This window comes from Phaseolus vulgaris, chromosome 7 (assembly GCF_000499845.2).
Source record: "Phaseolus vulgaris cultivar G19833 chromosome 7, P. vulgaris v2.0, whole genome shotgun sequence".
NCBI classification, from domain to species: domain Eukaryota; kingdom Viridiplantae; phylum Streptophyta; class Magnoliopsida; order Fabales; family Fabaceae; genus Phaseolus; species Phaseolus vulgaris.
The window spans coordinates 579844-605143 of NC_023753.2; the positions used below are offsets into that span (position 1 = coordinate 579844).

Sequence of the window (25300 nt, forward strand, 5' to 3'; positions counted from 1 at the left end):
AGTTTAAAATCATCATATTTTAAAATTGCACAAATAAAATTATGTCCTCAGATTTTTTAACAAATGGTGCGAGGAAGGCAAAAAAAAAGTGGTTTCCGAAATTGGGGATTAAGAAATATATATATATATATATATATTGTTGTTTCAAAAGATTAAAATGACAATATTTGCAATGAAATATTGCGAATGAGTTATTTTGAGTTAAATATTGCAAATGAATTATATATTGTGAACTTGTTTACAATTTTATTTTGAGTTAAATATGTTTTTAATCTTTGTATTATATTTTGAAATTGATTTTTGATTCACACTTTAAATTACTCAAATATACACTTCAAGAAAATCATGAAATAAAAATTAATTTTTAAAGACCAAAATAATTAATTATAATAAAAACTAAAATAGAGACCATTTTAAAAACTAAAAAAAAATTGGTTTTTAAATTAGTTTCTATTATTTTCTATTATTATTAAATAGTTTATAAATTAGTATCTAATTAGCAACTAAGGTTTTAACTATCAGTTATTTAATTTCTAAATTTGATATCAAAAAGTTTGGTTGCTAATTAGATACCAATTTAGAAACTATTTAACAATAATAGAAACCAATTTAGAAATCAAATTTCATTTTAGTTTCTAAAATGGTCTTTAATTTAGTTACTATTGTAACTAATTATATTGGTTTATACAAATTGGTTTCTATTTCATGATTTTCTTATAGTGATATAATAGAAAAATATTTATTTTGTATGTAAAATAATTCTGATTTTTTTTAAAAAATTATTATATTTACTATAACTATTATAACTATTTTCGATGAATTGATGAAATAAAAACTTAAATTAAATCAATTTTACATGTTCCATTGATTTTTATATTATAAAAATAGTTTAAATTAAAAAAAAAAATTCATCTTATATAATATAGAAAAATATATATATTAATTTCATAGACTAAATAATATAATTCTTAAATTTTAAATTTAACCAAAACTAATTACCCAAAATTGAGGATAAAAACGTAATTAAGGAAAATAAAAATAACCCTTATAGATAAAAAAAATGGTTAATTAATGGTTAAGATAATAGTAATTGGGAAAAATGAAAGGATTAGTATGAATGCATGATGTTGTGGTAGCAGCATGGGAGGACCCCACCCTCTGCACAGTCCCTTCCTGAATTCTATTTCTTCCAACTTTTTTCTCTCAAAAACACAACACAACCCAACCCAACCCCATCTCTCTCTTCCGGCGTTTTCGCCTGCAAAGTCCTTCCCCCTTCTTACTTTTTCAATCTCTTTTTATTCTCCGTCTTAATATTTCGTTCATATCTATCTATCTTTCTATCTATCTTGCTACTTGTTTTTTTCTTTTCTGCTTTTCATTAATTTTTCTTCTTCTCCCCAATTTCCTTCTCTGCTTCCTCGGATTCCATTCTGCTTCCTCCTTTCACCGTTTTCAGCTTTTCCCCAATCCTCTCCCCAGATTTCCCCAGGTTTCCACTGCTCCGATTTCTTTTCAATTTGTTAGGGTTTTTCTCGGATTTGCTTCAACTTAATTGTTAATTATGCGCGTCTGTGTTTTTCTTCGCTCATTCAGGGTTTCCGCGCGATGGCCAACGAAGGAAGTAATACTGAGACGCTAGCTCCTCCCGAGCCGCACATGTTCGAGGTAATCTACGAAGCGTGGCTCCTTCAAAACTAAGTAGTTTGGATGCTTAAAATTCATGTGAAGTTTGTGAATCAAACAGTGTTGTTTGTTTAATGAGTTTGAAAATGTGATGTAGTGTTGTTGTTTAAGCTTCCTTTGAGATTTTGATCCGTATGTTACTGAATAATACTGATAGCCTGCTGCAATTGTTGTTTTGATATTTTCAACGGTTTGTAGATCGTAAGCGTATGTTTGAGGTAGTCTATGAAGCGTGGTTCCTTAAAACTAAGTAGTTTAGATGCTTACGTTCATGGTCGAGTTTGTGAATCAAACAGTGTTGTTTATTTAATGAGTTTGAAAATGTTATGTACTGATGTCGTTTAAGCATCCTTTGAGATTTTGATCCGTATGTTACTGAATAATACTGATAGCCTGCTGTAGTTGTTTTGAAATTTTCAACGGTTCGTAAATTGTAAGCATTTTGTTGAGAAGTTTCTTGAGCCTGTTCTATTATTGACTTGTCTTTTTGGGAAAAAAATGTTTGCTAAACGGTTAATCGTGTTTCTGCGCTGTCATAGACTATTGGTGTGAATGGATACCTATTTAGTTTCTACACCAGAGTCTTTCTGTTTGGATGTTTTGACCTCAATGATTCAATTGAGTGTACTTTGATCACGTAAAGCATGACACGCAATCTTTTTGTAGAACCGGCATGTTGATGCTGGCCAACATCATCCAACTTCCTATGCTCCCAGTACGACTGGGTCTGAAGCTGCATCATGGACTGTTCATGGCTCTACAGGAAATGGAATTTATTCTAATCCAACCTACCAGTATGATCAACATCCACAGCCGCCTGCAAAAAGCATTCAAGATGGATACAATGTATCATCCATTGCTGGTAATTCATCAAATTTGGGAACAGCTAATGTAACCCAAGATTACAATGCATACGCATCATACCCAAGTTCTTCTAATCCATATGGTTATGGCAGCATGGGATACTCGGGCTACCATAACAACTATCAGCAGCAACCTAATCATACATATTCACAGCCTGTAGGAGCATATCAAAACACAGGTGCTCCTTATCAGCCTATTTCCTCCTTTCAGAATACTGGGTCTTATGCTGGATCCGCAAGTTATTCAAGCACTTATTACAATCCTGCTGATTATCAGACTCCCGGAGGTTACCAAAACAGCGGTGGATATGGAAATCAAGCGACTGCGTGGAACAATGGCAGTTACTCTTCTAATCCATATACTAGTTACACCCCAGATTCCAGTGTTTCTTATAGTTCTGGTGCTGCCACTACTTCAATGCAGTATCAGCAACAGTACAAACAGTGGGCAGACTACTACAACCAGACAGAAGTCAGCTGTGCACCAGGAACAGAGAACTTATCTGTCCAAAGTTCATCTGCTTTGGGTTGCCCTATTCCTGCAGTTACTAGTGGTTATGCAACTCCAAATAGCCAGCCTCCGCAATCGTATCCACCATTTTGGAGGCAAGACTCCAGCTCTTCTGCCATACCTTCTTTTCAGGTTTGAAGATTAGTTTCAGTCCAAAAGTGTGGAAAAATTATTACTACTTAGAATATTAATATTTGACCTGACAGAGTAGATAAATTCTTATTCATACGTGTCAATTTGTTGAATTCCAATTCTATATAATTTTTTTTGTATAATGGATATCTAATATTTGTTTGGCTTCAGTTTTATGAGATTGTTGTATTTGGATGATTAGTTTTTTTTGAAGTGTAGTTTCGTTAACTTATTAATTTCATGTTCATTTCTTTTGATGGTCAGCCTGCTGCAGTAAATAGTGGTGATCACGATAGTTACTGGAAACATGGGCCCCAAAGTTCTCAGATACAACAAACTAATCCTATTCAACCAAACTACCAAAGTCCTTTAGATTTAAAATCTTCTTATGATACATTTCAGGATCAACAGAAGACTGTATCTTCTCAAGGAACCAATTTGTACCTTCCTCCGCCTCCTCCTCTTCCGATGCCTCTCCCCTCTCAACAGGTGAACCTGTCACCTGTACAAAGTGCTCAATCTCCAGAGGCAAAACGGGTAAGCAAACTTCAAATTCCTACAAATCCACGAATTGCTTCAAATTTGACATTTGGACAGCCCAAAGCCGAAAAGGATAGCTCTTCAACTGGTTCAGCGCCAAAACCTGTGTATATTGCTGTTTCGTTACCAAAGCCAACTGAGAAAGTATCATCTAATGATGCTGCTAATTCCATACTTAAGGTGATACTTGAACAATAATATTCAATGAATTTTTAAATTACATAATGCATGCTAAAATATTATCATCCTGACAATTTATTTATTTCATTTCATTATTTTCATTTAAAGAAAACTAAAGATTTAGAAAACATCATTGTACTATAAGTTGATGGAAACTGAGTGTTTGGACTTGTAAGTTTGGGAAGATTTTTCCACAAAAAAAAAAGTTAAGTTAAAGTGAATAATATATTTATGAAAGGGTTAGGTGGATAAGGGGGAACACACTACAAAGAACTAATAAATTGGTGAACAATGCAAAGCTAATGATATTATTTTCTTCTAACAACAGCAACACCTTATACCATTGGGTGAGGTTGGCTAAGTATTATATGATTCCATTCAGCACAGTTAACAACTAATGTTTTGGAAAGTAGCAACAGTCTATTCCAAAGTCATAAATAACCTTGTTTCATGACTATTGGAATAGCTTAAATTGTAGCCAGGCACCAAATTTTAAATTAACTGTGTTGATGGTCAAGAAATTTATTAAATACAGGTTGTTTTAATAATTTCCAAACTATTCTTGCTCACAGCCTGGTATGTTTCCCAAGTCTTTACGTGGCTATGTGGAAAAAGCTTTGGCTCGTTGCAAAGATGATAAGCAAATGGCTGCATGTCAGGCTGTCATGAAGGAGGTGAGTTTTTAGTTTTATACTGGAAGAAGAAAATATATGATGATAATATTACTTTCATGTAGTCACCAGTTCAAATCATTCTGCTCTTTTTGCATTTGCTAGATTTGTTTGCCCCTCCCTTCTAGTTTTGCATTATGGAACATGATACATTTGAAGCACACTTATGATGCTCTTGAAACCTTTAGATGATTCATGTGTGTATATAACGTTAGGATCAAACAAAACAAGGTCTCTGGTCTTGACCTTAGTTATTCAGAGCAGAAAGTATATGACTATGTAATTTTGTATAACTTGCCTTTATGTTTTATATTGACACTTGAGGCATTCAGGAAAAAAAAGAGAGTTGAGAATTGTGTGCCGCTGTGATGCACCCATAGGTTTTGTTTGTCAGTTTGCTTCAATAATCTTATCAAATTCCTTAACCGCCTTTGCAGATGATCACTAAGGCAACAGCTGATGGTACTCTCAACACACGAAATTGGGATATGGAACCACTTTTCCCAATGCCAGATGCAGATGTGGTCAATAAAGAGTATGATGTCTCTTGTTTATCTCTTGTTTTTGTTGGTTGAAATATCATTATTGTACTTGAGTGTTAATTTTGAGGTGTTTCTGGTTTTTGCTAATTTTCATGGTTTGATCAATTTCTATTTATTCTTTCAATTTTGCACCTGGTATATGTACAACCAGGAATGGAAGTAGCTTATTTCTTGTGTTTGGGAGGGCCAAATAATGAAAAGTTGACTATATTAAAATAGTTATAAAAAAACTACTAAAAGATTTGTTTTATGTGATAGTTAGTATGAGAGGAGCCGTCTCTTTATACACAATAAGAACCTATATGTCTTAAATGTTGCTAGAAGCTCATCTGTATTTCTGTTGCAGTAAATCTGTCATTTTAGAAACTATTAATCATGTCCCTTGATTATGTTTGAATATGGTCAGAGTAGAGCTTATAAAGGTTTGGCCAACCATCACCTTATGAAGTAGCTTTTGGGATTGAGTTAAGGTTGTACTAAATTCAAGATGGTAGGCTTGTTATAGATCTGATATTTGGCTACCCTCGAGTCTAAAAATCTAGCCTTGTGCTTTCCTAGTACAATCTGCCTTGTACCTGCCTTTTCCAGTGTATTGTAAAATAAAACCAGTTCTACAATCTCCACTATGCAGTTGGCCAATCCTGGGCATTAGGGTGTGTGTGTTGAGATTCCAAATCAATTATATACATGATCAAATTAGAGTTTGTTAGTGGTTAGATAATTCTCACCTCATGATCTAACTTTCAGATTTAAGTTTATACCCAGCCCAAATTCAAGAGTGATATTTAGATTCTTTAGTGTTTTTGGAGATCTCATATCGATTAGAGATACTATCAAATTATAGTATATAAGTGGGTGCAAACCTTATCTTACAAGGCGATTGTATAGGGTTAAAATAGGCTAAAAGCTACATTTTGTAAGATGGTATCTGAGTATATCTGAATTGAGGTTTGTTGGGCCTATTGGGGTGCTCAATATTAAGCCACTTTTGTATCACCATAAATATCTATTTCTACGTTGAAGATTTCTAGTCCTCGGTATAAGTGCAAATTTTATCTAAGAAGCTGATTTTGTGAGGTTGAAACTTTCTAAGAAGTGCAATAAAACACTTATTCATGAAGATGAGAATGTATATATGTAGTCTCTATCTGATACCAAAGCACATACCTAAATGCGTATCCTTAGAGCTTATGCTAGGTTTTTACTTTGTTTTACATCTGTTGAAGGTTTTGTTAATCTCTAAAGCCATTCATTAAGTAATAAAACTATTGAATGAAAACTAGAAGCATCTAATGTCTTGGGAGTCCTGATATCGTTTATCTGCTTCCTCTTTAAATAATTAGGATAATTTAATGAGAAGTGATGCGTGCCGTATTTTTTTTTATTACTTTTATTCTCATTTTCATTCTTTTTGTACTTATAAACCGTGCATTGCATCTGTGTTTCATATGTATCCTATATCCTTTGATGCATTAAATTATAATGTTAATGATTGAATATTATTTTAATAAGAGATGTAATATTATTATTTGTCAATATTTTGTGCAGTAGTTCACTGTCATCAGCCCAGGATTCTTTATTGCCAAAGTATAAAAAAAGTCCTAGACGATCCAAAAGTAGGTGGGAGCCAATGCCAGAGGAGAAGCCAGTTGACAATCCAATGTTAATCACTAATGATACTGTAAAGTATAGTAGTTGGGTACCTAATGCAAAGGACAGAAAGGTATTTGTATGCTTCTTCAAGTAATTTATGGAAATTTCAAGGTTCTTGCTGGTGTCGTTCTTGTTGCTTTCTTGTCAGAAATGGAGTGGAACTGAAGTTTAACTACTTTACCCCTTTTTTCCTGTTTTCCTTATCTTTTATTATTGGTTTTGCTTCATTTCATGCCATTTTTATCTTATGGCTTATGTTTGAGGCTATGCATAGGTATGATCAGGGATCTATACTATTATGATCTGGATATTAGTTGCTTTGTGATCACCATGGCACGATCCTAGTCTAAATGATTTTTTGCTTTTCAGATAAGTTTGTGGTTCACATTCCATATATCCAGTGTGCTTATTTTTATTCTACATTTCAATATCCTGCAATTTTTGTGTGGGCTTCTGTGAGTGAACTAGAATCATATGAAAATTTTATTAACGTGTCATTTGTTGGACTTATGTATTGTCATAATTATTTTGTGATGTATAAAGCTTCTCAAGTTCAATGTATTGTATTATATTTAACCAAACTAACTGTTTTACTTATTTATATTGTTGTATAAGTTGTGTCATTATTGAAATATAGCATAACTGCTATTCCTTGTTGGATCTGGAATTTGGTACCGTTGTTTACAAACACATGGATTTGTTTTTTTTGTGTCTGTGTAGCCTTATTCTTTTTGGAAGAACTTTTTAATCTGTAAAGTATTGTTCTTTTTCCTCCTAACAGAAGTGCTCTTAAAGTAGAATCACATTGAGAATGAGAAGTATGTGTGCCTATAAATTTTAAAGAATGAATGTTTCATTTACCTCATAAAATGGCATGCAGGGGTTAATGGAAAACAAGGAAAGCAAGGAGGACGGGTTGAGGAATACTAAATTTTCTCCATTACTGCAGAGAATGTCTAATAAGGCTCTCCAAAGGCCATTTAAGAAGCAGCGTCTTACAGATGCTTCTATTGTTTCTGAAAATGGTGATGCATCTAGTGATAGTGACAAGGAACAAAGTTTGACTGCATATTATTCTGCTGCAATGGCATTTAGTGATACACCAGAGGAAAGGAAGAGACGTGAGAATCGTTCCAAGAGATTTGACTTACAAGGCCATCGAACAGAAAATAACCACTCTAGGAAAAAACATGCTGGACCTGGAAACTTGTACAATAGAAGGGCCAGTGCCTTGGTTCTGAGCAAAAGCTTTGAGGATGGTGCTAGCAAAGCTGTTGAGGATATTGATTGGGATGCTCTAACTGTTAAGGGTACTTGCCAGGAAATTGAAAAGCGTTACCTGCGCCTAACTTCTGCCCCTGATCCTGCCACTGTAATGTCTCCTCTCAAGAATTTAAATTGTGTGCTGCTACTTTTCTCGTCCTTCCTATTTCCTTCACTCCCTGACTATGAACCTTATTAAAATGCTATGAACTTACAGGTACGACCTGAAGAGGTTCTTGAGAAAGCTCTAGTGATGGTTCAGAATTCCCAGAAGAATTACCTTTATAAATGTGACCAGTTAAAATCCATTCGCCAAGACCTAACTGTTCAACGAATACGCAATCAATTAACAGTCAAGGTATTTTTTCTGATGGATGGCATACTAGTATTGCTTATTCTTGATTTTATTTTTCAATTTAAGGGTGTTCCACTTCCCTGCATCTCTCTGGCGATGCTTCTTGTTCAGGAACCTCTTTAAAGATATTATAGTGAAAACATCTTGTCTCCCCACTTCTATTTTATTTATTTCAATATGTTCTGCACATCAGAATTCGTTTCTGATATAACATAGTAACATCTTTTGATCGTACCTATAGAAAAAGGCATGTGTTGGTAATTTGCATATTCTGTATAAACTATGATATATTTTCCAACTTTTCTGCCCTTGATAATAACCTTGAAACAATGATTCAGGTGTACGAAACACATGCCCGATTGACACTGGAATTTGGGGACCTGCCCGAATATAATCAGGTTAGTTCTGTATATTATCAGAGGAAAAAGGCTTTATTTAGTTTTAGGGTTTGATTACCTTTTTACTGCTTTTTCTGGTTATTTATGCATGTGTTCTGAAATCAAGGATTAACATTTTTCACTGATGGTTTTTTTTGGTTGGAGTGGAATTAGCTTTTAATTTCTATCTATCCCATTTCTCTAGTCTCTCTCCCGAACAAGACATAAAGGCAATCAATGCTATAAAATAGTTAATTATAATTTAAATCAAAGGAATTTTTTTACCATTCTTGCTCGTTTTGAAATGTGAATGATTTATTATAGAAGTTGATGATGTTATTGAACTTGTAAATGAACTTTAGATATTGATGCTATTTGTGTGAATGCAGTGCCAATCTCAGTTAAAAACTCTTTACGCTGAAGGCATTGAGGGCTCCGATATGGAATTTGCGGCTTACAACTTACTTTGTGTTATTATGCATTCAAATAATAACAGAGATCTCGTATCATCAATGGCAAGGTTTGCCCTTTTGATAATTATATTTCACCTATCAGAATTTTGTTCTATTATTATCATTATCATTGATTCATTATTATTATTATAATCTGCACTGTTAACATTTACTAGTTTTCGTCTTTTGGGAGTTCTATTCCCTGAAATGTTATTTAGAATTTTAGGGTAATTTATGCAAGTAAAGTTTAAGCAATAAATGAATTTTAATATAAAGTTGTAATATAATTAAAGTTCGTAATAACTTACTGTATGTAAATTCAAAAATATAAATGAAATAAGATGGTTTTTTATTATTGATAATTTGTTTTGAAAAAATAATTTAATTTGGAGAGGAAGACCAAAAGAAATAAATGAAAAGTGATAGCAAATTAAGAAATTGAAATATGTGTGTAAAAAGGTAGTTTCAAATGGTTGAGGAGTGAGAATGTTTTGGTTGATTGCAAAGATTGTATGTAAAACATACATCCAAAATAGATAATATTAAAAATGTTTAATTGAGAGAAAAAAGAAGTGAGTCTAGGAATGAATGTACTGGGTCAGTATTTATATTCTGAATTAAATTATAAGGGTAATTCATAATTTACACATCTATAATTAAAAATATATTAGTTAGAAGTTTCTGTTGTAGTTGTGCCGCACAGTCAATTTTGATCCATCCCTATTTGGGATCATGGGTGTAAATCACTGATTCTCAGATGCTGATGAACAATAGAGGATTAGATCAATATATGTCATTTCTTTCCATGGCTATACAGAAATATTCCACGAATTATTGTAATAAGTATAATTATAGCCTAGTCCCTATTATGCTGTCATTATTCATACAAGGTCTCAAATTTGAACTTCTAATGTTGTCAATACCAGTTTGTCTCGCGAAGCAAAGAAGGATGAAGCTGTAAAGCATGCCCTTGCCGTTCGTGCCGCCGTAACTTCAGGAAATTATATTGCATTCTTTAGACTGTACAAAGCAGCTCCTAACTTAAACACCTGCCTTATGGGTGAGTGTTCGCAATTAACTTGTTTTCACCGTGTTAAGGGGATAGACTGAAGTGAATTTTCTATTTATTTCCACAGATCTTTATGTTGAAAAGATGCGTTACAAGGCTGTGAACTGCATGTGCCGGTCATATCGCCCAACTCTACCTGTCTCATACATTTCTCAGGTTCTTGGGTTTTCAAGTGGTGTCATAAATGGAGCAAGTGATGAAAGAGACACAGATGCTTTGGAAGAGTGTTCAGAATGGTTGAAAGCACACGGTGGTAGCATAATTACTGATAATAACGGAGATACGCAACTTGATACTAAAGTATGTTCGATCTCCATCCTTCACACTGCTACTCTAGTCAAGATGTTATGTTCCCAGGCATATTTTTTATTTGTTGAATCATCACTCAGCTTGAGCATTTTGATAGTGTTGCCTTGAATAATTGCATTGCCTTCTGCCACATTTTTATACTTGGTTTGGACTTACTCCATGAACTGTTTAAACTGTATAAATCTAGAAATTCGTAGTGTCACTAATCAACTTTCTTAACCTGATTTATGGGTGGGTGAATTGATGACACACTTTTAATTTGCAGGTTTCAGCATCTACTCTTTGTATGCCGGAGCCAGAGGATGCTGTTGCCCATGGAGATGCCAATCTTGCTGTTAATGACTTTTTAGCACGAGCACCTTTATAGCCAAGTTTAATGTTTATGAGGCACAGAATGAGATGTGATGTGACGTGGGTAGCTACTACGCTAGAACAAGGGCTGTGTGATGGATGGTCCTATAACTTGTGTCAAACCTGGAATTAGTAAGTGGAATGAATATACTATGTGTGGGAAGAAAAAAATATGAAGCCCCTAACGTTCCAATGAATACGTACATACATACAGCCTTATAAATATTGATTGATTAATTGATTTGATGCTTACTATTCTTTCCTGGAGAAAGGTCAGGACTATAGATGCCATGCAATGTAATTTACTTCTCAAAATAGTTATAAAAGCCCCCCATTTTCCTTTTCATTTTTGTACCACAATGTCTTCTTCTGTACTTTAGACCAATCTCAAAATTTCATATTTTATAAATAAAAACATGCTTTCGATCCACCAAAATAGGTGAAGAAACATTTTGTCAAAGGAATGAAAATGTATATATTGTTAGACAGTAGCAGCTCATCTTTTAAGGTTTTATATATTTAGCAAAATCATTAAAAGTAACGGTGAATGACAGAGTTCTTTATTAACAAATTTACAAATATCGGAAAGTTTATTAACGACATCATTTGATAAATTCTTTTTCTATGACTAAACTTTTGGAGGTACTGGTAATTTTTTGAAATATTATGGTTAAATATTATATTATTTAAATAAAAAATTTCTGCATTATTACAAGTGTATTGTTTTGACCGACATAATAAGTGAGACAATTAATATATTTTTCTTATTAACAAAATTTTGTAAAAATTATTGTTCAATTTATTTGTTCAATGTTTTAATTATGACTGTAAATAATCTTTGCATTTTTAAATAAGAATTAGTTATTTTAAAATTATAAAACACTGTTTAATTTAATTATTTGTTTATAAGAAAATAACTAATCTCTAAAATGTTAATACGAAATTAAAATTATAATTACCTTTATCAATTTTATATTAGTTTTATCCTTCATATGTATAGATATGATTTTATCAATTAACTTACAAAACAAACAGTTTTATTAATTTAACAAACAATTGTCATGCTTTATCCATTACATTTATATTCTTTTTACATAAACCTTTATCTGTATGTGTTAATTTAATTAAAAAGTAGTTTATTGTAGATTAATAATTTTTCATATTCTTTTTAAAATATATTCTATTATTTTTTAACTCTTTTGATCATAATTATTGTTGGACCTGGAGAGATACAGTGAGAGGTAAGACGATAGATGCATTCAATATCAAATAAAAACTTTTATTTTTAGGTAACACATTAAAGAAAACTTTAATTGAAACAGATAAATATTGACGAGTGTTTTGAATGTCTGTGGTAAGCCAATTTTTTATAAATTATAACTCTTAATATTATTATTTAAATATTTTTTTATATTATTTAATTATAAATTTATCTTTTTTAAAAGAGTCACCAAATTATCATTTTGCCAGGAAAATAATTAAGTAATTTATGGAAGCAAAGATTACAAGTTTTTACCAGACTGCGATTGCCAGCACTGCACTTGGCAAGAACAGAAAGAAATAGAATAGAGAAATTACAATAAAAAAAAAATGCAAAATTAACATTCATGGAGACGGTGAAGGTGACGACGATCAGCTCCTCTTGTTCTTGCTACCCAGCAAGAGGGAGAAGTAAAAGAGGAATCTAAAGAAGAATCCCCATGCCACTGTGATCCACAAGCAGTTCCACTTGGAGAAATCGGTCACCCCGTTCTGCCGCAAAATGTCGGAACCCGTGGTCAAACACGTGGAGGTGGTGATGTTGATTCCCAGAGTGTTGCTCATGGCGTCCAAAAGCTGAAGCTTCAGAGCCTGCGGCACTGACCCAAGAGGCGTGTTATCGAAAATCTGAACCCCCCTCACGAAGCACTTCAGCGAGTGTTCGAACTCGTTCTGCAAAACCGCTTCGTAGGGATACTTCACCAGCGACAAGTAGTGGAACCAAATCCAGTAACTGGGAATCCTATCCCTGTTGATGAAGAACCCACTGAAGAGCAAGAAGTACGCGAGAATGGCCACCACGATGGTGTAACCCAGCATCACGTGAGGCACCACACCGGAAAGGAACGTCACGAAGGAATTCCCGGCCCAGAAGGAAGCAAAAATGATCAGGAAATAAAACAAAAAGCCCGAAACTCCACCGTCCAGGCCCACGGCCCAGAAAGTTGTTGCCGCGAAAGCCAGCGAGAGGAACGCTAGCGCCGGCAACGCAACCAGCGCGTGCGAGACCAAATACGACAACCTGCGATAAGCGTTGTAAGCGGTTTCCCTCATGAAGATGTAGCGTTCTTGGAGGAACACGGGAAGCGCGTCTGCGGTAGTGTAGAAAGTTGTTGACATGGCGAAGGCGAAGAATCCCAACCGCTCTTGCACTCCTTTGGGAGAGTCGTCGAGTTGCCAAAACATGGTGGCGAGAATGAACCCTGTCACCATCACTGCACCCAATCTGATCCCGAAAACCTCTGGCATTCTTCTTGAGTTCAGAAACGAGCGCTTCCACAGCGTCGCCATCTCGATCCAAAACGGATTTGCAGAAGTTGGCACCATAGACGACGGGTTCGGGTTCGTGTTCGTCGCGCCGGATACTAGCTTCCCTCGCGAAATGCTCGCGCTTATTGCTTCCTTCAACGATAAACCGTTCCGTTCCGCCTCCGTAGTGGTTTGGTTGTGCTTCGTCATGCTCTGCCACGACTTGTTGAACTCGACCAAGCTCTTCGTTCCGCCGGGGGAGCCTTCGAGTTCGCGAATCAGGTCTAAGGCGAACTCGGTTCTGTTGTCGGTTTCCGGAATTGGATGACCGAACTCGGAGAAGAAAACCGGTAACTGCGAGGGTGAACCGCTGTAGACGGTTTGGCCGCGTGATAAGAAGATCATGCGGTCCAGAAGCCCTAGGATTCGGTAACTCGGTTGGTGAATGGACATGATCACGATGCTCCCGCTCTGTGCGATTCTCTGCAAAACCTTCACCACCAAGAACGCGCTCGTGGAGTCAAGTCCTGAGGTTGGCTCGTCGAGGAACAGCAGGATCGGGTCGTGGATGATGTCGATGCCGATGGAGACTCTCCGCCGCTCTCCGCCGGACACTCCGCGGTGGCCTTCGTCGCCGATGACTGTCTTCGCGGCGTTCCGGAGACCTAGCTGATCAATGAGAGCCTGAACGCGCGCGCTTTTCTTCGACTTGGATAGCGTGCGCGGAAGTCTGAACTCCGCTGCGAACATCAGAGTCTCTTCCACAGTGAGCATCGGGAAGAGTAAGTCGTCTTGCATCACGTACGCGGAAATCACCTTCAGAAGACGCGATTCCAGCGTCTCCCCGTTCAGCGTCACCGTGCCTTTTAGACTTCCCTTGGCGATTCGGTTCGCCAGCGCGTCGATCAGCGTTGACTTTCCAGAACCGCTGGCGCCGAGCACCGCCATGATCTCGCCGTCGCGCGCCTCGCCGGATATATCGTTCAGCAGCGTCTTGGTCCGCCCGAACATCCTCTCGCCGGCAGCAGGATTCTCAGCCACCTCAGACGCGCCGAGGTCGCTACTCCGGCGGGGGAACATCGACGACAGGCTCATTTTGCGGCGCGCCTTGACGCTGTAGGTGAGGTTGCTGAAGGAGAGAACAAATGGCAGGGAGCAAGGTCCAACTCCAACTCCGGCGCCGTCAACTATATCGAGAGCATGATGCCCCGGCGTCTCGCTTCCATCACCGGCGGCTTCCTTCCTAGCGTCTCCAACATGGTTGAGGAGCTGCCCAAGGGTGGGCTTCTCCGCCGAGACGGGGCGGCGCGTGAGGTTGTCCATTTCCATGAAGTCGATATAGGGAGTGGTGACATTAGTGAGAGACAATGAATGATCCGCAACAATGCGAGATGACATTGGTTGTTTGGAGCTTGAGAGTGCGTAACTGTGCTTAACTGTTAGCAGAGAAGTTGTTGATGATTTGGAGAGGGAAGGTTGAAGGTGGTGTAGTATATAAGCATATAGTTGGGGAAGGTTTGATTTTGCTGGAAATTATTAATAGGGTTTTGACTAATGTATGGGTTTTATTTGTAGGTGTTATGGGGTGCAAGAGAGGTGACCTACAACTCCTAATTCATCAATCAAATCCTCAAACAAAAACCAAAAACCAAAACCAAAACACAAACGTATCTCTCTCTCTCTCTCTTCTCATCTGTTATGTTATTCATATTGATCCGTGTTAGGTGGGGGCGTCCATCTACTGCTTTCGCCTAACCACGTTATTCTTCCTTCATGCAATTACTATTTTCTATACAACAACTTTTGCCTATAACATTCACACACCAAAATTTAAGGAATTGTATTTAAACTCCAACAGTAATAATAACTATCTAACAACTTAGAAGATTAATATCTATACTTCTCTACAAACACATTCCTCCTCAAACTTCTTTGCTAACCAAATTTTTGTATAGGTATTTTTTTTTCACATTTTATCCATCATTTAAAATAGGGCATCATTGTATTTGTTGCGCTTTCTCTCTATTCAGTTTAGTGCTCACACTAGATGCACAAACTTTCTTTTAAAAATTGGATTTTAGAATTAGGGCTTCATTGTCAGTGCAAGTGATAGAAACCCTAAACTGATTATCAGTACAAATGTCAATTTATGTATTAATTATATAATCGATAATCCTTATTATCCTTCTATTTTGAGTTAATAATTAATTATGTCAATTTTTTACGTGTTTCATAATCCATTAGTCTTATATTTTGAGTTGATAATCAATTATGTGATGCATTTACATTGTGACTCATGTAAATTTGAAATATTTTTAGATTTTCCAGTTATGTAGTTTTAATGCGATTGAAATTATTTTTAAACATTTTTTTACAATTTTTAATATTAAAATTTAATTTATAAATAAAAAATTATTTTTAAGATAACCTCACAATGTTAAGTATTCAAATGTATAAGATATAATTTACAAAATTTTAATTAACAAAAACCTACACAAAAATACATCATATATATCATTTTTCAATTATTTGTAAAAAGGTAAGTTTATAAAACTTATATTTTTAACCTTTTAAAAAGTTTATCATACTCATCGCATTATTTACAAAATTTAATAATTTTTTCTTATTAATCCAATTTATATAGCTTAATCCAAATAACCTGAAAAAAAAAAAGGATCAAATGAGTCTTCATTTACTCTCTCGTATCCTTGAGTATTCCCTTCTTAACTTTAGAGCAACTATTCATGAAACGACAGCCTATCTGAAAACTGTCGAAACAAATCCTGTAGATTTCACTGACCAACAACTTCTATTAGAACATGTATATAATATGACTAATGTTTGGCTTGTTGGATAATAATTTCCTATAATAAAAAAGAGTGCAGTGAATACTATGAATGAGTGTTACAAGATATCATTAAATAATGAGTTTCTAGAGAAATAGATGATAAAACCTTCCTCCATTTTCTTAATGCATTTCTTCCTTTTGGGTTACTTCTCCTTGTTAATCAAGGGAAAAAGTATCAAAATTCATTGACTATACTAATAACATTAATAAGTTATGCACGTAAAGCTACCCCAAGTAGGCAAGAAATATGTGTAAAACTTTCAATACTTGATGCCATGTGATGGATGATGTTAAACCGTTTTTAGATGAAATGTGGAAATTTTGAAACTAAGACTCAAGAAAATGGTAAGAAATGGAGAAAAAGTTGGGATTATGAAGGCCTAATAAAAAGCATGAGATGCAAGTAAGATGCCCTAACACCCTGGATAACTGGAACTGATATGAATCACCATCAACAATACTCCAAAACCAAACATTTTTTAACAATTAACCATTCTTTACCAATTTAAAGATTGCTGTGAATTGCAATACAAAACTCAATAATAAATATCTTCTTATCTTATGAGTTATCTTTCTTTCAAATATTTGCAAAACACACAATATAAAATCAACGTGGACAGTTAATATTGACTACGCACTGAGTTGCAAGATAAGTGCATGTGTTTTTATCCATTAACAATTAATAAATATTTTTTTTATAAAAGTTTTCATGCATATCACTATGCAACAACAATTAATAAATATTTAATAACCACGTACCTACTAAATAACTATGAGTATTGCATAATACTATTGAAAACTACAGAATACTAGCAATAGTTCTTTTGGTAGCAGAAAGATGAATTGAATAAAGATAAAGTATTATTTGCACTACATTTCATTCAAATTACTACTATATATTATTATTATTATTATTATAATTATTATTCATGCATGTATGATATTAACATTTTCAATTGCCTGTGTTAAACCTAAAATAAGATAAATAACTAAATTCTACTTTTTACTGTGAGCTTTTTATAGTTCTGCTATGGCTTCCAGAAAAAAACATTGCCGGCCAAAGTCAAAGAACTTTAGGGATGGAAAAGTGGTGAGAGGTGACACAGTTGGTTACCTTTTACAAATTTAAAATTGTTTTCTTCGAAATCTGTGTCTTTGATATTGCATATGATTGCACATCTATCCACTAATAAAGTTTAATCATTTTTTCTCTTATAAAAAAAAACTTTTGATTATATTTTGTCAACCTTGGTGTCAATGCAGGGACATCGCTAGCCTTTTCAAACTCACTTTTAGTCATACAAAACAAGTTTTTCACACATGAGAAACAAATTCTCAATTGATAGGTTTAAATGATAAAGGGTCAAAGAATAATTATTAAGTTAATAAATAAAAAAAATATTCGTAATCATAATTTAATATATTAATTTCGATCCAACAATAAATTCATCACAAACAAACAATTAAACAATTGTATAAATAAATTCAACAATTAAAATAAAAATATGTTATTATTATATAATTATTACATCAAATATTAAACATTTACTTAAATTTCTTGTTTTTACACATGTTTTATGGATAAAAAACAAATACAAAGAATAAGAAGCCAATAAAAAAAAAAACCAATCAAAGAATTAATAGTAGATTCTCTGAATTCTTTGTTGAAGTCCCTTTATTGAAGAAGAGTTTCTTAAATGGATTCTCCTCATAACTTAGTATCAAAAGATTAATTACCTTAACCCTTTAATTAATTTACATAAAAAAGCAGAAACATGGTAGTTAATGCTGGTGGGCTACCATGCCAAAGTTACCAACTTGCAAGCTAACTTTTACCAATCTCTCTCTGGGTTGTGTTCCCACATAAACCACTCAAAGTCAAAACACAGAAAATGGAACCATCAATTTCTGCATGTGCACACACTTCATTCATTCTCCTTATGTGTTCCTTCAAATTATCTTTGTATTATTATGCTACACTCTTCCAATGGTGTTTGGTCATCTAGTTAACTGTCACTGTTTTATGTGTTTGGAATTTGGCTCTGTTTTATCACTTTTCTTATCACTAACTTTTTCTCCAAATTCTGCCTCGCGTCTTTCTCAACACCACCGTCAATTAGTAACCAAGTTGTGCTAAATTAGTAAGTGTTAGGTATTTTTAGAATACCCACATGATGAATTTCTATGCATTCAGATCACAATAGTTTAACATAGTGTGTAAGAATTTCTGGTCAAACATTTTTGTTCAATTTTAACTCATATTTCTTTTCTTTTACGTGCCTTTCCACGATGTCAGAAGACAGACCCATTTGAAAAAGCTTTGTCCAGGGAACAGTAGAAGATAGAGAGGTTCATTTGGATACACACACAAAAAAATGACCCTCCACCATTGCCAAAGAAGGAAAGAAGTGTTGTTGAATATTGTCAAATGTGAAGAAGAAAGTCAAAGAGCATGTAAAAGTGATGTAAGGAAGAAAAATAGATGGAAAATATTGCTTTAACATTATATATCTATCACTCTATAATTATTTTTTATCAGTAAAGAATGAATAAATTAAAAAAACATCAATTTCAGAAATATTCAAACTCTTAAAAAACATACTCTTACTACATTTAATTTTCAGTTGAAAAAACTAGAAGCATCTCCAAAAGAAAAACATATCTTTAAAAAAAACATTAATGTACTATGTTGATAATTATGTATCAGATTACAACTAAGAAGAGAAACAATTTTTATTTTCAGATTGAACAATTTTAAAATTGTATAGATTAAACTAATATGTTTCAGTTTACATGATCAAAATAACATTTTTTATTTTAAAAATAATTTATTTTAATAAAATATTATTATTTTTCTCTAATTATAATCTGTTGAAGGTTGTATCCGCCGTCAAAATAATTATAAAAATATGTTTGCAAAATATCGTTATTTATTAGCTTTTACTTTTAATTCGTGTTTCAAAGTATAAGAAAAACATTATTAGGTTTTTAGTTGTTGGTCCACTTTCAACCGCGTTAAGAAATTTGTTTTATCAATAGACCCATAATTCTCATATTTTCTAGCTTCTTTTTCAGATTTATTGCTATAACTTGTTTTTCAAAATTCAGCACATGGACTCTTTTTCCACTTTAGAATTTACCACTGAATTATCTCTAAAATGGCTAAAAGTGGATTAGAAGATTGTGAATTTGAATTACTATTATATCTAAAATATTTTGATACTATGATTTTTTAGTCTCTTTTCCTTTTTTTTTTCTAATATATATACTAAAGTGGGACTTTTTTATTCGGCAATTATATAAGGTGAAGACCTTTTTATCATGTTCACATTTCACTCTCAAATATGATCCTAAAGGTTGAACTTGCAACATGCCCAAGCTTAAAATTAGTCAATGCCTTCTTTTAATAAAGATTTTAAAAATGAAAAAAAGAACATTGACATTTAAAAGTCAAAGCATTAGTATTTCATTTTTTCCCTTTTTATTTGCCAATTCATTCTAACATTTATGAGATTATCCCATCAATTTTAATCAAAATATCCTATTTATTCTGAAAAGTTCTTTCCAAAACATAGAAAAGTTTATTCGCATTATATATGTTTCGAAAAATTTATTCCTAAAAACAAATTCTAAAATCATATTCTGATTTTTTTTTCTAAAAATATATTTAATGAACTCTGAATTTTTTTTTCTGAAAACATTTAAAAAAAATTCTAAAAATCATTTTTAAAAAGGATAAAACAATTTTTTATGAAATTGAAGGGTGCAGGAAGAAACACCCACATTTATGAGATAGCGTCCAACGTTAAAGCCTTTTTTCAGAAAAAAAAATTCTAGATTGTTGGGCCCATTACAAATGGGTTAGCCCACTGACATTCGTAATAATCCATATCTAGTTAAACATTTTATTAAACATTGAACGATCATATCTTATACTTTTTTTTTTATAAAATTCACAATTTTAATTTCTATTCACTATTTAATCATCTTTTTTAAATTGAATTTCTCAAATTTTCATTATCCACAACTTTATTTAATTTTCACTTTAATTATATGTAAAATAAATATTTTAAATGGGACATACTGAACTAGTCTTCATAATTTATGATACTCTTGCTTTTCTTTTACATTATTGAAAAGAGTAATAATAATTAAACCTTAATATATCAAAATTATTTAAAAAAATTTAGGGATCAAGATTAAATATAATTGAAAATTAAAGAACTAATGTTACGGGAAAAAAAATTAGGAACTAAATATATGGATTTTAAGCCATGTCATTACAAACATAGATATATTTTTATTATTTGGAAATCTCTTAATCATTACTACTCAAAAAAACAATATTTTTTAATTGTATTATAAAATTTCAAATGGCCATATATGTTATATGCTTTTTATGTGTACAAATGTTAATAACTTTTTTTCCATTTATATCAGAAAATTTAATAATAATAATATTATACAGTTTAAAATACTTTTCTTCATTAATATATTTAAAAAACGTGTACATAAATTACATGCGCATTGATATTTATATTAATGTTAAACACCTTTTCTATTTATTTCACAACATTTTTATTGAAAATTTAACAACTATATTAAATAATGTAAAGACAGGTAAAGTAAAACAATGATAAGAAAATGAACAATTTATATAAAAAGAAGGTGTAAGAAAATATTTAACAAACTGTTCAAACAAATTTGAATAATAATAAATTAGATTTTGAATTTGAATTTAAATAAAAACTACTTCATTTGGTAAAATTATATTAAACTTATTGAGATTATCAATTTTAGTCAAACATATAATTTTTTTATTGATTTAATTCAGGTTAATATTTATTGTGAAAAAAGAAAAAGAGTTTGAGGTTAATATATAAATATAGAAGTATAGTAAAAAAAAGTATAATAAAAGGTAAACCGAATTTACAATAGCAGAGACGAAGCATCTTCCAATCCAAACCCTGAAATGGACGACAGAGACAAATCCGAAAAGAGAAGCAGAGATCGTCACTCCGAACGCCACCGTGACTCCGATGACCACCGCCATCGCGACTCCGACGACCACCGCCATCATCGATCAGAGAGGCATCACAAGCGCGACCCCAAATCCAGGGACAGAGATAGGGATAGGGCTTATGACAGAGAAGGAAGCAAGGAGAGAGATAGGGACAGGGATAGGGTTCACGAGAGAGAGAGTAGGTCGAAGGTGAAGCGCGATGAGGAGAGGGAAGAGTCATTGGAGCCGCGACACTCCTCGCATTCTCACAAGCGCAAAGAGAGGGAGCTCAGCGAGGAGAGGGACTTCGAGGATAAGAAAATTAGGGTTTCTGTGGAGAAGAGGGAACGAAGGAAGTTTGGGGATAAAGTTAAAAAGGAAGAACAAGAACAAAAGGTAAACGGTGATGATAAAATGGAAGGCATACCTGAGGCCAGTGTCAAGGATGAAGTCACCAATGGCTCCCATGCCTCTGCTTCTTTCGAAGACACTGCATCTATAGTGAGTTTCTTTCCTTACTTTAATGTTATGGTTTAATGTTCAGATATTTCACTGCATTTGTTTTTAGTTTTCTTGGCTGTAGTTGAATTGTAATGTGCTTGATTTCGTAGTGTTCCTAATAAATTGCAGGGTTGTCTGATTTCAGTTACTGCTTAATGAACTAGAATGGGATTGCTAGGATATATGTAATTTGATTGTTTGTTTCTTTACCTATAGGTCGGTTTGCGCTGTGTGATGTTTTATATAATGTTATTTTGTAAGCTTTTTTTGTTTTTGATTCTGTGTTTTCTGATTCCTTATTGCTCCTGTTTGTATAATTGGAGAGGAACATACATTCACTGGCGTTTTATCCTTGCTCTCTCAGGGTGCATTGGGATCACCTGCTGTGACATCCTTGGCTGTGCCTGAGACATCTTTGACCCATTCTTCTTCTTTTCCTATCAAGGTATCTTCGAATTTTACCACAAATGAAAATAAGGGTGTTAGTATTACCAGGTCTCATGAGGTTACTGGAAAATCTAGTACAGATGGGCCGTCTTCGACTGCTGGAAAACCGGGAAGCTTCTCTATTGATGCACTAGCCAAGGCTAAGAAAGCCTTGCAAATGCAGAAAGAGTTGGCGGAAAAACTGAAGAAAATTCCTCAGGTATGTTGACGTTGCACTTTCTAATTTTTATCTATTCATAAGTATTTGGTGTCAGCTGGATATTTCTCATTAATAGCTGTCGGAGCCTGACAATGCTGATACATTTTGTTGTTGCTATGCTTGTTCCTCTGAATGCATTCATTGCCATGCTTTTGGTTGTGCAGTTGAATAAGAGTTCTACCCAAGATTTGCAAGGAAGCTCAAAGTTGGGTTCAAAGGATGAATCTACAGTGCCCTCTTCGATGGCTGGATTTGCATCAATTTTCCCTTCAACTGCGTCTACTTTTGCAAATCCTCTAGCCAGTGGCACTAGCCCTACTGGTATTGCAAATCTACCCAACATTGAAGCTGTCAGGCGTGCTCAAGAGCTTGCTGCCAGGCTGGGATTTCATCCAGATCCACAATTTGCTCCTTTAATAAATACGTTTCCTGGTCACATGGTAACAGATGTTGCTATTCCACAGAAACCCACCAAGGCTCCTGTTCTTCGTCTTGATGCTCAGGGACGTGAAATAGATGAACATGGAAATGTTGTTAATGTGACTAAGCCCAGCAACCTTAGCACATTAAAGGTCTGGTGTCCTCTCAGTTGTTTCTTCCTATGCATTTTTTCTCTTTTTCTGGGATTTCTGTCTTAACTGTAGAATCTGTGTCTGAATATTTCAGGTCAACATTAATAAACAGAAGAAAGACGCATTTGAAATACTAAAACCTGTATTGGATATCGATCCTGAATCTGATCCTCATTTTGATGAAAGGATGGGTATTAATAAAACAAAGCTCCTGCGACCAAAGAGGATGAATTTCCAGTTTGTGGAGGAAGGAAAATGGTCAAAAGATGCTGAATCAATAAAATTGAAGGTACTTGAACAGAAAATGAGTAGAAAGAAAGCCTTTATTTTATTGATTGCATGTTAAACTGCGTCACAGGATTATTAGAGACTTATGCTCTCCTCAAGAATGATCAATTATGATGCCACCATTCCTAACTCAACTGCTTCTTTTATAATACGCACCTAATTAATGACTAACTAACTGTAGTCAGTTATTAGTTTTTTCTTTTTGTTACAATTTTGCAAGGCCTCATCCCATGATCCTCCTATGTCTGCTTCTGTAGACATAGGCTCCCCTAGTAGGTGGTCTCAGCTCTGTGTAATCTTTATCTGTCTTTTTTCGTATAATCTTTTGAACTGGCTTATATGTACTTATGACAGCTTTGTCATTATTATTTGGCTCATGCAGAGTAAATTTGGTGAAGCTCAAGCAAAAGAGCACAGGGCCAAACAAGCACAGTTGGCAAAGGCAAAGGCTGCTCCTGATATAAATCCAAACTTAATAGAAATAACTGAGAGAGTTATAATTAAGGAAAAACCCAAGGACCAAATTCCAGAAATTGAATGGTGGTAAGTTTATGCCAGCCTGAACTATGGCTTTCTATATATGTTCATAAAAGGGTCATGATTCTTTAAGGGTGTTATTTGAATGCTCCAAATTTTAGCAATTTGGATTCAGGAAGTATATTGTATTTGGCTGGTTTAAGACTTCAAATAGTTATGACTTTGCGTTCTTTTATTTCTGTTTGTAATGATAACTATAATCATGTTAGAATTAAATACAATGTGACAAACTGGAATAAACCAGTTGTGTAGTTTGAAAACAGACTGGTTGAATAGTTGGTAAATTGAATCTGACAATTAACATTTGGCTCTGGGAACCTATTTGTGAGTCTAGTATTGCCTCATTATGTTGTGTTCATTAACTATTTGAATTTAACAGGGACGTGCCTCTTCTGCATGCTGGAAATTATGGTGATATTGATAATGGAATCATAGGTGAAGATAAACTGAAAATGGAAAAGTTAACTTTTTATGTGGAGCATCCTCGACCAATTGAACCGCCTGCTGAGCCTGCGCCTCCACCACCTCAACCACTCAAGCTAACTAAGCATGAACAGAAGAAACTGCGGACACAAAGACGTATAGCTAAGGAGAAAGATCGACAGGAGATGATAAGACAGGGTGTCATAGAACCACCAAAACCAAAGGTCAAGATTAGCAATTTAATGAAAGTACTTGGCACTGAAGCAACTCAGGATCCTACCCGGCTTGAGAAGGAAGTCCGTAGTGCAGCTGCTGAGCGTGAACAGGCTCACATAGATAGAAACATTGCACGCAAGCTTACTCCTGCAGAGCTGCGGGAGAAAAAGGAAAGGAAGCTGTTTGATGACCCAAATACACTGGAGACGCTTGTTTCCCTTTACAAGATAAATGATCTCTCACATCCCAAGTGCCGCTTTAGAGTTGATGTTAATGCTCAAGAGAACCGTTTGACAGGATGTGCTGTGATCTGCGATGGTATTAGTGTTGTTGTGGTTGAAGGTGGAAGCAAGTCGATTAAGAGGTATGGGAAACTTATGCTTAGGCGTATTAATTGGAGTGATGTTTCAAAAGAGAAAGAAGAAAATGAAGATTCAGATGATGATAAGACTGTGAATAAGTGTGTTCTGGTGTGGCAAGGAAGTGTTGCGAAACACAGCTTCAATAGGTTCAGTGTTCATGATTGCATCACTGAAGCAGCTGGCCGTAAAGTTTTTGTGGATGCCGGTGTTCCTCATTATTGGGACCTAGCTGTGAATTACGTAGAAGATGAAGCTGTTTGACATGTCTTACAATGCTTTTGTTCTTCATTATTGGCCTTCGTGACTAAAGTCTTCTGGTGAGTGATCTGTTCTATAATTTGCATCTAGCAGTGTTTTAAACAAAATAATACACACTATAGCTGCTGGTGCTCCTATGTTTTTCCTTTGGCCAATGAAGTCTATAAATCATTTTGAATTTGCTA

At 34.2% G+C, this 25300-nt stretch overlaps 3 protein-coding genes across 11 annotated transcripts; 2 read left to right on the plus strand and 1 right to left on the minus strand.

The window, feature by feature from the left end:
• Window positions 1–1140: 1140 nt before the first annotated feature.
• Window positions 1141–11300, plus strand: LOC137829848 (SAC3 family protein A). Of its 7 annotated transcripts, XM_068636813.1 has the most exons (16): window positions 1212–1492; window positions 1597–1668; window positions 2353–2548; window positions 2643–3192; window positions 3457–3729; window positions 3790–3912; window positions 4485–4586; window positions 5021–5118; window positions 6674–6848; window positions 7659–8150; window positions 8259–8399; window positions 8735–8794; window positions 9163–9293; window positions 10152–10285; window positions 10362–10594; window positions 10869–11300. In XM_068636813.1, exons 4-16 carry the CDS (start codon window positions 2644–2646, stop codon window positions 10968–10970), a joined length of 2613 nt encoding a protein of 870 aa, XP_068492914.1. In that variant the 5' UTR covers window positions 1212–1492; window positions 1597–1668; window positions 2353–2548; window position 2643; the 3' UTR covers window positions 10971–11300. The 7 variants fall into 7 exon arrangements, with proteins under 7 accessions (XP_068492909.1, XP_068492911.1, XP_068492907.1 ...); XM_068636808.1 differs by having other exon boundaries at window positions 1141–1492; window positions 2353–3192; XM_068636810.1 differs by having other exon boundaries at window positions 1141–1492; window positions 2353–3192; window positions 6677–6848.
• A 1115-nt stretch (window positions 11301–12415) lies between these two features.
• Window positions 12416–15219, minus strand: LOC137828841 (ABC transporter G family member 6-like). Its single transcript, XM_068635575.1, has one exon. It carries the CDS (start codon window positions 14858–14860, stop codon window positions 12587–12589), a length of 2274 nt encoding a protein of 757 aa, XP_068491676.1. The 5' UTR covers window positions 14861–15219; the 3' UTR covers window positions 12416–12586.
• A 5999-nt stretch (window positions 15220–21218) lies between these two features.
• Window positions 21219–25300, plus strand: LOC137827953 (protein RDM16-like). 3 transcript variants are annotated; one of them, XM_068634334.1, is made up of 6 exons: window positions 21219–21813; window positions 22178–22459; window positions 22624–23031; window positions 23126–23320; window positions 23702–23862; window positions 24236–25300. In XM_068634334.1, the coding sequence occupies exons 1-6, from the start codon at window positions 21283–21285 to the stop codon at window positions 25116–25118; spliced, it is 2460 nt and encodes an 819-aa protein (XP_068490435.1). In that variant the 5' UTR covers window positions 21219–21282; the 3' UTR covers window positions 25119–25300. The 3 variants fall into 3 exon arrangements, with proteins under 3 accessions (XP_068490435.1, XP_068490437.1, XP_068490436.1); XM_068634336.1 differs by lacking the exon at window positions 21219–21813 and having other exon boundaries at window positions 22178–22258; window positions 22336–22459; XM_068634335.1 differs by lacking the exon at window positions 21219–21813 and having other exon boundaries at window positions 22178–22258; window positions 22341–22459.

Bases quoted from the DNA above. Each gene is read 5' to 3' on its own strand.
- LOC137827953 (XM_068634334.1), top strand. From the start codon at position 21,283: ATGGACGACAGAGACAAATCCGAAAAGAGAAGCAGAGATCGTCACTCC. The intron at 21,814-22,177 runs GTGAGTTTCTTT...TTGCTCTCTCAG, and splicing joins TCGAAGACACTGCATCTATA to GGTGCATTGGGATCACCTGC. The intron at 23,863-24,235 runs GTAAGTTTATGC...TGAATTTAACAG, and splicing joins ATTCCAGAAATTGAATGGTG to GGACGTGCCTCTTCTGCATG.
- LOC137829848 (XM_068636806.1), top strand. From the start codon at position 1,609: ATGGCCAACGAAGGAAGTAATACTGAGACGCTAGCTCCTCCCGAGCCG. The intron at 3,913-4,484 runs GTGATACTTGAA...TCTTGCTCACAG, and splicing joins CTGCTAATTCCATACTTAAG to CCTGGTATGTTTCCCAAGTC. The intron at 5,119-6,673 runs GTATGATGTCTC...TATTTTGTGCAG, and splicing joins GCAGATGTGGTCAATAAAGA to TAGTTCACTGTCATCAGCCC.
- LOC137828841 (XM_068635575.1), bottom strand. From the start codon at position 14,860: ATGTCATCTCGCATTGTTGCGGATCATTCATTGTCTCTCACTAATGTC.